The sequence below is a fragment of the Cetorhinus maximus genome, chromosome 12 (assembly GCF_964194155.1).
Source record: "Cetorhinus maximus chromosome 12, sCetMax3.hap1.1, whole genome shotgun sequence".
NCBI lineage: Eukaryota > Metazoa > Chordata > Chondrichthyes > Lamniformes > Cetorhinidae > Cetorhinus > Cetorhinus maximus.
In genome coordinates this window covers 44,720,032-44,732,413 of record NC_135890.1, presented here as the reverse complement: position 1 = coordinate 44,732,413, position 12,382 = coordinate 44,720,032, and the positions used below count along the sequence as shown (strand labels likewise).

The 12,382-nt window shown below is 40.7% G+C and overlaps 1 protein-coding gene across 3 annotated transcripts in view; it reads right to left on the bottom strand.

Annotated features, from left to right (window-relative positions):
• The window catches only part of LOC144687411 (copine-8), a 548,041-nt gene that overhangs the window by 470,353 nt on the left and 65,306 nt on the right, over window positions 1-12,382 (bottom strand). For all 3 annotated transcript variants that reach the window (XM_078553528.1, XM_078553530.1, XM_078553527.1), the window contains exon 2: window positions 9,542-9,582. In XM_078553528.1, the coding sequence (XP_078409654.1) occupies window positions 9,542-9,582 (41 nt within the window). The remainder of the gene's footprint in view (window positions 1-9,541; window positions 9,583-12,382) is intronic.

Below are 12,382 nucleotides of genomic sequence, written 5' to 3'. Positions count from 1 at the left end.
TGTTCCCTGCATCACAAATGATGAAGTGATGGAGATGGCTTCAGATTAAGCTTGTAACATAACTGACTTCATAATATTCCCCTAAATTCATTTTTCTTTAAAAATAATTTTTCCAATAGCAATACTCACTTCATAAAAGGGGACCATAAACTTATGTATTAATACAATGTGCTGCATAAAATACATAATACCTCTGCATCCTACAAGGAGCATTTTAAAACTTCTCTCAATAAAATCTCAATTGAACTATCCCAATGAATAGCTAGCTCACAACTGCCTGAAAACATTTTGTTAAACAAGCATTAGGTAGGCTGTTCCCCAGAGGACACCATTGAGGGAATCTATGGAAAATGATCACATTATAAGGCTGTATACAGATCATGAGCAATAATTCACCTACAAATAAGCACCAGGGGATTTTTTTCTTGTGTTCAACTATGCGAAATAGTTAAAAGCAAAATACTTCAGATGCTGTAAATCTGAAACAAATACAGAAAATGCTGGAAAAATTCAACAGCTCTGACAGCATCTGTGGAGAGAGAAACAGAGTTAATGTTTTGAGTCCGTATGACCCTTCTTCAGAGCTAAAGAGAAGTAGAAATGTGATGAAATTTATACTGTTAAAGAGGAGGTGGAGTAGGTGAAGCTGGATGGGGCAAAGGAGAGATTGATAAAAATGTCATGAACAAAAGGACAAAGGGAATGTTAATGGTGGTGGTAAGAGCTAAAAAAGGTGATGATAGCGGCATTAAGGTAAGAAAGCAGAATGTGATAATAGCAGAATAAGAGTAAGCACTGCGTGAAAGGACAACATGGAACAAGTAACAGATGGCCCTTTTGGGTCGGGTGGGGGGAGGGGAAAAAAGGATAGAAAGCGGGATAAAAAGGGGGATAAAACGAAGAATAAATGAATAAAAATAAAAATAAATAAAAATAAAAATAAATAGATAAAAAATAAAAATACATTTTTTAAAAAGGGATTTTAAAAGGGGAAGATAGTGGAGAGAGTTCATGGTCTGAAGTTGTTGAACTCAAAGTTAAGTCCAGAAGGCTGTAAAGTGCCTAATCGGAAGATGAGGTGCTGTTCCTCCAGTTTGCGTTGAGCTGCACTGGAACATTGCAGCAGGCCAAGGACGGACATGTGGGCATGAGAGCAGGGTGGAGTGTTGAAATGGCAAGCGACAGGGAGGTCTGGGTCATGCTTGTGGACAGACCAAAGGCGTTCCGCAAAGTGGTCACCTAGTCTGTGTTTGGTCTCTCCATTGTAGAGGAGACCACACTGGGAGCAGCGAATGCAGTAGATTAAATTGAAGGAGGTGCAAGTGAAATGCTGCTTCACTTGAAAGGAATGTTTGGGCCCTTGGACGGTGAGGAGGGAGGAGGTAAAGAGGCAGGTGTTGCACCTTCTACAATTGCATGGGAAGATGCCATGGAAAGAGGATGAGGTGTTTGCGGTGATGGAGGAGTGGACCAGGGTGTCCCAAGGGGAACGGTCCCTACGGAATGCCGATGGGTGGGGGTGAGGGGAAGTTGGTGGCCTCATGCTGGAGTTGGCGGAAATGGCGGAGGATGATCCTTTGAATGCAGAGGCTGGTGGGGTGAAAAGTGAGAACAAGGTGGACCTTATCATGGTTCTAGGAGGGAGGGAAAGGTGTGAGGGCGGAGGTGCGGGAGATGGGTCGGACACGATTGAGGGCCCTGTCAACCACAGTGGGAGGGAAACCTCAGTTAAGGAAGAAAAAAGACATGTCAGAAGCACTGCTTTGGAAAGTGGCATAAGCGGAACAGATGCAACAGAGGTGAAGGAACTGAGAGAATGGGATGGAGTCCTTACAGGAAGCGGGGTGTGAAGAGCTGTAGTTGAGGTAGCTGTGGGAGTTGGTGGGCTTGTAATGAATATTGGTGGACAGTCTATCACCAGAAATGGAGACAGAGAGGTCAAGGAAGGGAAGGGAAGTGTCAGAGATGGACCATGTGAAGTAGAGGGGTGGAAATTGGAAACAAAATCGATAAATTTTTCCAGGTCCAGATGAGAGCATGAAGCAGCACCGAAACTCAATGTACCGAGAAAAGAATTGTGGGAAGGGGCCTGAGTAGGACTGGAACAAGGAAGGTTCCACATACCCCATAAAGAGCCAGGCATAACTGGGGCCCATGCAGGTACCCAAAGCCACACCTTTAGAGAAAGTGAGAAAAATTGAAGGAGAAATTTTTCAGTGAGAACAAGTTCAGCCAGACGGAGGAGAGTGGTGGTGGATGAGGATTGTTCGGGTCTCTGTTCAAGGAAGAAGCAGAGAGCCCTCAGACCATCTTGGTGGGGGATGGAGGTGTAGAGGGATTGGACGTTCATAGTGAAGAGGAGGCAGTTAGGGCCAGGGAAATTGTTGATGTGACATAAAACATCAGAGGAATCGCAGATATAGGTGCAGAGACTAGAAAAGGAGAGAGAGAACGGAGTCAAGGTAGGGAGAAATGAGTTCCATGGGGCAGGAACAGGCTGACATGACCGGTCTGCTAGGACAGTCCTGTTTGTGGATTTTGGGGAGGGGGTAGAAGCGGGCTGTCGGGGTTGGGAGACTATGAGGTTCGAAGCTGTGAAGGGAAGATCTCCAGAGGAGATGAGGTCAGTGACAGTCCTGAAAATAATGGCTTGATGTTCAGTGGTGGGATCATGCTCCAGGGGAAGGTGGGAGGAAGTGTCTGAGAGTTGGCGCTAAGCCTCTGCGAGGTAGAGGTCAGTACGCCAGACAACCACCCTTGTCGGCAGGTTTGATAACAAAGTCAAGGTTGGATCGGAGAGAACGGAGTGCAGCAAGTTCAGAAGGAGACGGGTTAGAGTGGGTGAGAGGAGCAGAGAAATTGAGACGGCCAATGTCACGTCGACAGTTCTCAATGAAAAAATCCAGAGCAGGTAAGAGGCCAGAGGGAGGGGTCCAGGTAGAGGGAGAATACTGGAGGCGGGTGAAAGGATCCATGGAACGTGGGGAGGACTCTGCCCAAGAAGTGAGCCTGGAGAGGAAGGCAGCGGAAGAAGAGTTCAGCGTCATGCCGAGGCCGAAATTCATTGAGGTTCATATGGGAAATAGTACTGAGGTTGCTGAATGTCATGGAAACAAAATAGAACAATGGTTCTTCCTGGCCATTCTACATTGTGGTCCCCTTAGCAACAACCACTTATTAATATTCTCTTTCATAAAATGCAGCTGTGGTCTATCAGTTCACTATAATAACTCACAAGGGAGATTGAGGTAATTTTTGAATTAAGGCGCAAAAGAGACATTAGAAGATAACTAACTAAATCACAAATTTCCCTGCCTGCCTATATTAGTTTCTCTTTTAATGCAGACATACAATAAATTGGTACACACGAATAATTACCCAGGACTTCCATCCACCATTACGTTTTTTGAAACACATTCTTCTTTCTTACCATTGTTTTGTTTTTCTAATACTTCAATTCTGCTTACAATAATGTACATTTGATGACAATATTTTTCATCTAAGCTAATGTGCTATTATCCAATGCATGATAAAACAGAAACCATAGCCCAAAAATTACTGTGCCAACGCTACAAACATACAAAACCTCTCCATTCCTTCAACTCTGGCCTTGTAGATACCCCAATCCCAATTGTCCCACCATTGGTGGCTGTGCTTTCGAGTGCCTAGGCCCTAAGACAGTCCTTAAAATCTACTTCTTTGTCCAAGCTTTCAGTCACTTGTCCTATTATATCACCTTATTTGGCTTGGTGTCAATTTCTGTCCAATTACGCTCTCATGAAGTAACTTGAGGCATTTTCATATATTAAAGATGCTATACAAGTGCAAGTTGCTGTTGTTTCACGTAATGTTATTGTCATGTATATCAAAGTCCTCCCAACTGTTCTATATCTATTTTAAAATAATAAAAAGAAAAAAAAATGGAGAGATATATTTGATTCAAAAAACATTTGCACCACAACTTTGTGAACTATTTGAGATGGTTTACATTATGACAAACATATAAATTAGCTGCCCAGCAATTGCCCGAAGGTTCATTTGTTAATATAGTTGAAATAAAACTGCACATGAGCCCTCTAATTCCCAGTTCTGACAACCAGAGCCAGGGGCCAGCCAGAATATGGCAACTGGAACTAAAATTAAGTAAAGACAAGAATGCAGACAAATTTGGAGGAAAGATCTAGGAAGTTTAGCAGAGGCTTGAAATCACCGAGTGTGACAGGTCATTTGTTGCATAGGCTAATGGATAGGACGGAATTCAGAAATCTAATTAAGGGCTTTGTGAGGACAGTAAACGAGGAGAACATTTAAAAAGTGAGAGGCTTAATACAGGGTGAGCTCCTCAAACGAGAAGCAGGTATCAAATAATTAACAGCACAACCTAATGAAAGACGACACATCACTACAATGGCAGGTAGAACAAGGGAATATGTAGTCAGAGGAACCAGCCTCAGTAAGAGCTAGGAGTCACCATTTGTGTGCCATCTTTTCATCAGCCCTGGAATGGGTTCACTTAACTGAGATTACAGATTATGAGTTTTATTTGCAGGGCCATGGACATTTTGAAGGGAAATAGAGTGAATGGGTGGCAAAAATGATCAGATGAAAGTACATGTCAAAGCAGAGCACAAAGGAACCCTGACAGTTCCCCCAGTGATCTAGTGGAAGAAGGTGTAATGTTGGGTCATGCAGACCAGAAGTTTCCAGCTAAGCTCAGCTGGGCAGCAGTTTGCAAACTCACACGGCAATTACAGGTGAGAAAAGCCATTCAGGCGAAGCTTAGTTGATTGGTCCAGAATGAACCTGGAGTTTCCCAACTTCCGCATCCAACAGGTTCTTAAATAGTTCCAGAGTTTTCGCCTGCACTATTCTATCTGGAAGGCCATTCCATGTATTGATCACTTTTCATTTTCAGAATTTACTGATATCGGTCTTAAATTTGCCATTTACTACTTTAAACTTGATCTTCCTTTTCTATTGTCACAATTTAATATGAAGAAGTTTTCGAAATTTATCTTTTCCATTCTATTTCCCTTAAAAGCCTCTATAAACCTACCTATCAGATGCCTGTTAAACAGGCTGAAAAGCCCGAGTCTCTCTCTGTATTTCCTCATAACCTCATGTTGAATAGATGTCAATCTTGTGGTCTTCAATGCTGAAATGTATCCCTTGTCTCGGTGACCAGAAATGGACACATTACTCAAGATATAATCTGATGAGGGCACTATATGGTTTGATCTGCAGTTCCTCTGGCTCATTTATTACTGATCTCGTTTACTGTTCAACATACTCAGGTTTCCTTGATTGCTGCTCTGTTAAACATGAGGGGCAACATTTCCCCCCCCCCAACCATAGGGGGAGGATATGCGGGAGCGGGCGCGGGCGAGTGGTTTCCCGATCAGCGCCCCCAATTGGGGGCGCACCGCCATTTTACGTAGGCGGGCCTTCCACCAGGAAGCACTATGCACTTCCTGTGCAGGCAGGGTGGAGGGGGGAGATTCCCTGAGCCGAGAGTGCACTGTTCCGTGCATGCGCGCATAAGAGCGCACAGATCTCCCTGAGGCAAAGTGCTGCCTCAGGGAGATCAGCTCAGGTTTGAAACATGAAATAGAAGATGAGAAAAAAATTTCACTGCCGTGTCCCCTCATGTGACACTGTCACATGAGTTGGGACATGTCCATCACTTTTATTTTAAAATATTCTGAAATTTTTAAATCCCTCATGAAACTTCATTCCGCCCGTGGATGAGGTTTCATGTTTTTTCAGAAGCCCGCCAGGGCTCCCAGCCTGCCCGCCAACTTTAAGGTTGGACGGGCAGGTCCATTAATGATCTCAATTACTTTTTTAATGGCTTTAATAGGTCGTTGACAGGGTTGGCAGGCATGCAGCCGAGTCGGCTGCGCGCCCGCTGACCTGAGAATGTAAATGATGCGGGGTGACATCGGGACACCCGCCCAACATCACCCCGCATCATTTTACACGTCAGCGAGTGGGCCCCGCCCCCCCCACCCGGAAGATGCAGCCCGAGGTTCCAGATAGAGTAGTGGAGGCAAAGACTCTGGAATTATTTAAGAACATGTTGGATGTTGAACTTGGGAAACGTCAGGTCCGTTCTGGACAAATAAACTAAGCTTGCCTGAATGGCTTTTCTTATCTGTAATTATCCTGTTATCTTGTAAATGAAACATATATTATCCATTTTCACTTTTGAAGAGCAATTATTTACCATGTGTCCAGGTTAAATTTAATCTGTCACTGGTCTATTTTGTCCAGCTAATTCTGTCATTTCTAAGCTGCATCCTATGATTTCAAAGCCCCTCTACTTTAGTGGCATCTGCAAATTTGACCAATTTCACATCATCAGTTTCTTCTGCTCTTCCCACTTGTCAATTCTTACTCAAGTCACCAGCTGCTGTCAGCACTTTTCTCCATTCACCTGCCCCTTCTTTTATTATATTGAACACATATAGATGGATATTTCCCTATCTCTAATTGCCAGAATGCTGTTCTACAACTAGCATTGCAATTAAGGGATCATTACTACCTAGCTGCCTCCTGAGAGGATACATTTCAGCTCACAAAGCAGCTAGTCCTTTTTTCACTTATCAGTATTTAATAATAAACAAGATAGAATTTGCATTTATATTAAATCACTTTCACCATGTGTGATGTTACCGTCAAACTTCAGGCCGCAATAATGTAATCGTGTAATGTAATCATTTAATTAATGATAGCATTATTTATTAGTACCGGTGATTTCTTGACGATTGCACTGAAAGTAACCAAGGCAATGAAACTTTAAGCTGACCAGTCCAGCAAAATGAAACATCTAATTGGGACTTGCTTGGGAGAAAGGGATAATAAGTATGTTTTTGATACGGCTGCTGATAATGTAGACCATTTTACTGTCTCATTGCTTATTCTCTTACTTATATATGTTACAAAAGCATGAATAGCCCATGTCCCCACAGTGTGTCAATCCAGATAGGTTATCTCAAAACTGTTACGTGAACCACTTCCTTTTTAGTTTTTAAAATCTATTACTCTTACCAAATAACCCATCTATTTGTTTTTGAAAATATTAATTCTTTAAAACATTTTCAAATAGTCCCTTTGAATAGTATCCAAAGTAAATAGTATTATTTTTGAAGGTCATTCAGCTATGAAAATTGGAAAGTAATTTCCAATTAATATTTGCTGAAAATTTGCTGCAATACACAGTGACTACAATACATGCCAACATGTTGGCCAGTAATTTAAGTGCTTAGTTGATTCACATTTAATCAAAATAGGAAACATAGCACAAAAAATAATTTGTAATACGTGGCCTTTTAGAAAATTTATTGGAATAAGAAATAAAAACAGGATAAAGGAGCAGAACAGAATAAGTCAATAAAAAGGTAAACACCTGAATAAAAAATATGATGAGGATTAAAAGATGAAATGTGCATACAACTTAGTTTCTAAAAGCACAAAACAAAGCTGCCAAAGTTACATAAAATATACAGCACATAACAGGCTATTCTACCCAACTTTTCTGTGTTGGTGTTTGTGCTGCACACAAGTCTCGCCCCATTCCACCTACCTCATATCAGCATTTCAGTGCTTCTTTCTATTCCCTTAATTCTTGTGCCTATGTCGAGTTTCCTCTTGAAAACATCTAAACCATTTGTCTCAACCACTTCCTATGGCAACAAGTTCTACATCTCAACCAATCTCCGAGTAAAGAAATTTCTCTTTACTTCTCTAATCAATTTATTAGCCACTGTTTTGTACTTATGGATCCTAGTTTTGGTGTCTTCTACAAGTGGAAACATTCTTTCCAATCAACCCTGTCCCACCCATTCATTATCTTAAAGACCTCCATCAGGTCTCCTGTAAGTATTCTCTTTCCTTAAGAAAAAAGGCCCAACCTGGTAGCTGCAATCTCTCAGTCTGGTATCATTCCTGCATCTGTTTCATTTCACTTTCTCCAATATTTCCACGTCCTTTTTATAGTACAGAAACCAGAACTATCCACACTGGTCCCCTCTAAGTGCAGCCTGACCAGGGTCCAATTCAAGTTGAACATAATTTCACTTCATAACATATAGCCCTAGAAATAAATTCCAGTGCTTTATCACCATTTTTAATTGCTTTGCTGACCTGCAATGAAGCTTTTAACGATTTGTTCACCTGTATCACTTGATCCTTTTGCCCTTCTACATTTTCAGGGGCAATATTTTATGTCCCGTGGGTGTGCGTGCACCTGACCTGATCGAGCGTAAAATAGTGCGCGATAACACCGGGTGACGTCACTGTGCACTCGCACGATATTTCGGTCAGCAGGCACGCGCGAGAGTCGGCTGCACGCCTGCCGACGATTAAGAGGCATATTAAGGCACTATTAAGGTATTAATTAACAGCAATTTTTCACTGCCCTTCCAACCTTATGGTTAGCAGGAGGAGGAATTGGCCAGGCGGCCTTTGCATATTTCAGGAAACCTCATCCATGGGCGGAATGAGGTTTCCGTAATTAAATTTTAAAAATTAAAACGTTTGGGCAGAGTTTTTATAATGCATGTGTTTAGGCGACTGAGTCCAATGCTTGGACACTTTTTTCTGCATTTATAAATCTTTATATGATGGGTTTATATTCTTCAGCTCCCTGAGGCAGCTCACTGCCTTCAGGGAGCTTTCCTTGCGTGCTCCCCTGCACCCGCGCTGACTTTAGTGCTCACCCTCCTCCCACCCCCACCCCAGCAGTGCTGAGCCTTTCAGCGCGTATTTCACACTGGCTGGCCGTTAATTGGCCAGCCAGCATGAAATTGCAGTCGGGGGCCAATTGCAGGCTGCAGGCCGTTTCCTGGCCACTCCCAGGCCTGCCCGCCCAAAGACCTCAAAATCCCACCCCGTATTTTTAAGCTGATGCTTCTGTTTTTCCTATTAAAGTGCAACAACGCACATTTATCGATCTTAAAAAGTTAATTTTCCATTTAACTGGGTCAGTCTGCAAGTTTTCTATTGCCATCTTATATTATGTTGCGTTCTTCCTCAGTGTTAGCTAGCCCTTCCAGTTAATTACTTGTTCCAAATACAAATCAGGCACAGAAATTGTAAATAACGATGGTCCCAGTACTAGTCCCTGTGGAACATCACTTTCTAGCTTCCTCCAATCTAATGGACTGCTCTTTACACCTATTCTCTGCTTTCTAACTTTTAGCCAATTTACTATTCCTTCAGACATATTTTCTAACATTTGTCACGAGCCTACCATGTGATATGATCTCTACAGACAAAATAACTAATCCAGTCTTTTTTTTTAAATTTAAGTAAAGTACTAAGAGTGTTACTAAGTTAAAATACAGGCCTTCTTAAAAATAATTATCATCTCAAAAAGAAGTAAAATACAGATTAACATGGTTTGTGGTTTACAATAACAGGAAATGGTTTACAGAGTATTGTTACTACTATATTTTAAAGTTAAACAACGACTCAGAGAAACCAAGATTTTATACAAACCATGCAAACAATTGGAACACAGAAATCTCCAGTTACTTACTTGGGTCTGACTTAGAAAATGTATCTCTGTCCAATAGATTCCTGCAGGAAAACAAAATTTCTCATTAAACATGAGTTCATGTTTAATATTTAATTTGTAAGAAAAAATATATGATGGCCTAGCAGCCTTCCTGCTATAGCTTGAAACGCATACAATTGGAATCGCATTTCAAATTATAGCCTCAATGTATTCAAACTCAGTATTCCCCATTGGCAAAGTTTACCAATTGTCAGACTACGAGATGGTGTTCCACTTAAAGGCACACCATCTAAACTTGTGGTCAAAGACATTTGCACAGTGCCAGCTTTGCTTCACAAGCCACTTTTTTTCCCTGCACGAACATAATGAGTTTTTGTGAGTTTAACAATTTAGGCAAACAGTTCACTATGGGGAAGATTTCAAGAATTGGAGTAAATTAAAAATTAGGAAGTTATTTATAAAAACTAAAGTCAGGCAGAACAGTTTTGTCTAAAGGGCAATACACTTGTGTGATGGGATGCCAGTGAAGACCACTGAAGAAAACTATAAAATTAGGAACAAAAAGTTCCCTAACATAATGCTGGGGATAGATGGAACCAGGTGAGTAGGCTAGCAGGTAAGGTAGATCTATATTGGTGAAACCACATATCGAATAGTTTTGTACAGTTCTGGTCTCCTTATTTAAGGAAGGATGTAAATGCATTGGAGGCAATTCAGAGGAAGTTTACTAGATTGATTGATTGATACCTGGAATGAGCGGGTTGTCTTATGAGGAAAGGCTGGACAGATGGGGCTCGAGTCCACTGGAGTTTAGAAGAGTGAGGGGCAACTTGATTGAAGTATATAAGATCCTAAATGGTCTCGACAAGGTGGACATGGAAAGGATGTTTCCTCTTGTGGGTAAGCCCAGAAATAGGGGGCACTATTTTAAAATCGGGGGTCACCCTTTTAGGATGGAGATGAGGAGAAGTTTTTTCTCTGAGAGTTGCGTGACTTTGGAACTCTCTGCCTCAGAAGGCTGGGGAGGCAGGATCATTGAATATTTTTAAGGCAGAGGTAGATTGATTCCCTTGCCTATCAAGAATCTAAGGTTATCGAGGGTAGATGAGAATGTGGAATTTGAAACACAAACAGGTTAGCCATGATCTTGTTGAATGGTGGAGCAGGCTCGAGGGACCGAATGGCCTACTTCTGCTCCTATTTCAAATGTTCGTATAAAAAAGGATGGATGGTCTTGTTGAGCTTAATGGCCATATTTCTGGTTGCTAGAAATTCCTATGTAATATGGTCACTTAAGAATCCAGAAATGTAACATTATGGGATGGATTTTTATCACTGTGAGCCCAGATGAAATTGCCCAAATTAATTTTGTTTAGGATTCAGAGACTCTCATTTCATTAGTTTGGCACAAATTAAAATCAAAGCCTACAGGTCAAACAGCAATATTCTAATCAAATCTGGCACCTGGTCCCATACAGTCTATGCTAGCCTTCTTTAGTAAATATAATTTACTGTGCAGACTGATTCCAAATGACATTATATAAAAATCCAACATTCACAGTTTATGTTTGCAATCAATTAACTGCAGAAGAATGTACTACAATGTTTAATTGTTCCTATAAAGTTAATTACAATTATCCAGTAAGATGAAGCTTCACTAAATAGTGATTCATTTTTAATATTGATTCTTGGGATATGGATGTCGCTGGCAATGCCAACACCTATTCCCCATCTCTAGCTTCCCTCGGTGGTGAGCCCCCTCCTTGAACTGCTGCAGTCTATGTGGTGGTCGTGCTCCCTCAGTGCTGTTAGGTAGGGAGTTCCAGGATTTTAACCCAGTGACTAGGAAAAAGCACATATCACATAATGTGAATGATTCTGTGTCACATAACATTACCACTTTGTCCAATGACCTCTTCAGTTCTTGTTAATCATAAAGTTATGAAGTGTAATATCACTCTCATCCTAATCAGAATTACAATAAGGCTAACATTATTAGTCCCAATATGATTTCAAAGTAGTTCTTCCAGGAAAACAAAGAATGTCATGATTCACATAAATTTATGGACTATCACCTCGCAACTTTCAAGAAAAACAATTTCAATCTTTCATATCACTAGAACATCACTTCATGACAGAATGGCATGATGTTATTTCACAATTTTTGTGGAGTATGTTCTTAATCTCAATCAAAGCGGAGCACAATGGTAAATCCTTTCAACATAGGAAAAATGCTCCTCTACGAGAAGATCTGGACTGTCAATTAATTCAGGTCATTCTTATACGTCTGGTGGCAGGTTACAAAACATCTTCAAGAGATACTTGGGAACAGGTCAATTGTCTGGTGGCACAGTTGCATCAACAGTATGTATTACTAAGAAAATTAGAAAGCTATAAAAGAAACAGAAAAAAGAAAACAAGATCTGGGGGAAAAATAAGGAATTGATCATTCTCAGTGGGTTGTTGTTTGAAACCATTACAAAGTCAAAGCTTCTCAAAAATATTGAAGTAACTTGTTTTTTAAATGGGTAAAAGCTTTAATCCTTTGGTAATTTGCCCATTATTTGAAAAAGGCAACTGGAGTCTAGGATTGAACTATATCACTGATTTATTTTCCAATTCCAGCTTTACATATCCATGGCATTTTCTGAACGAAATGCAATGCAACAAATGCAATTTAATATGCTAACTTTATCATAGTTACATGAAAACATATTTATAAAATAATGATTACTAATTAATTTTCAATCATAGTTGCAATTTTCAGAATTTAGGCCAGTACCGAAACCATCTGTAAAATCCCAAATGGCCCAACAAAAGGGTTCAAAATCTAGTTAGTTATTATTTATCAATGTGACTTCT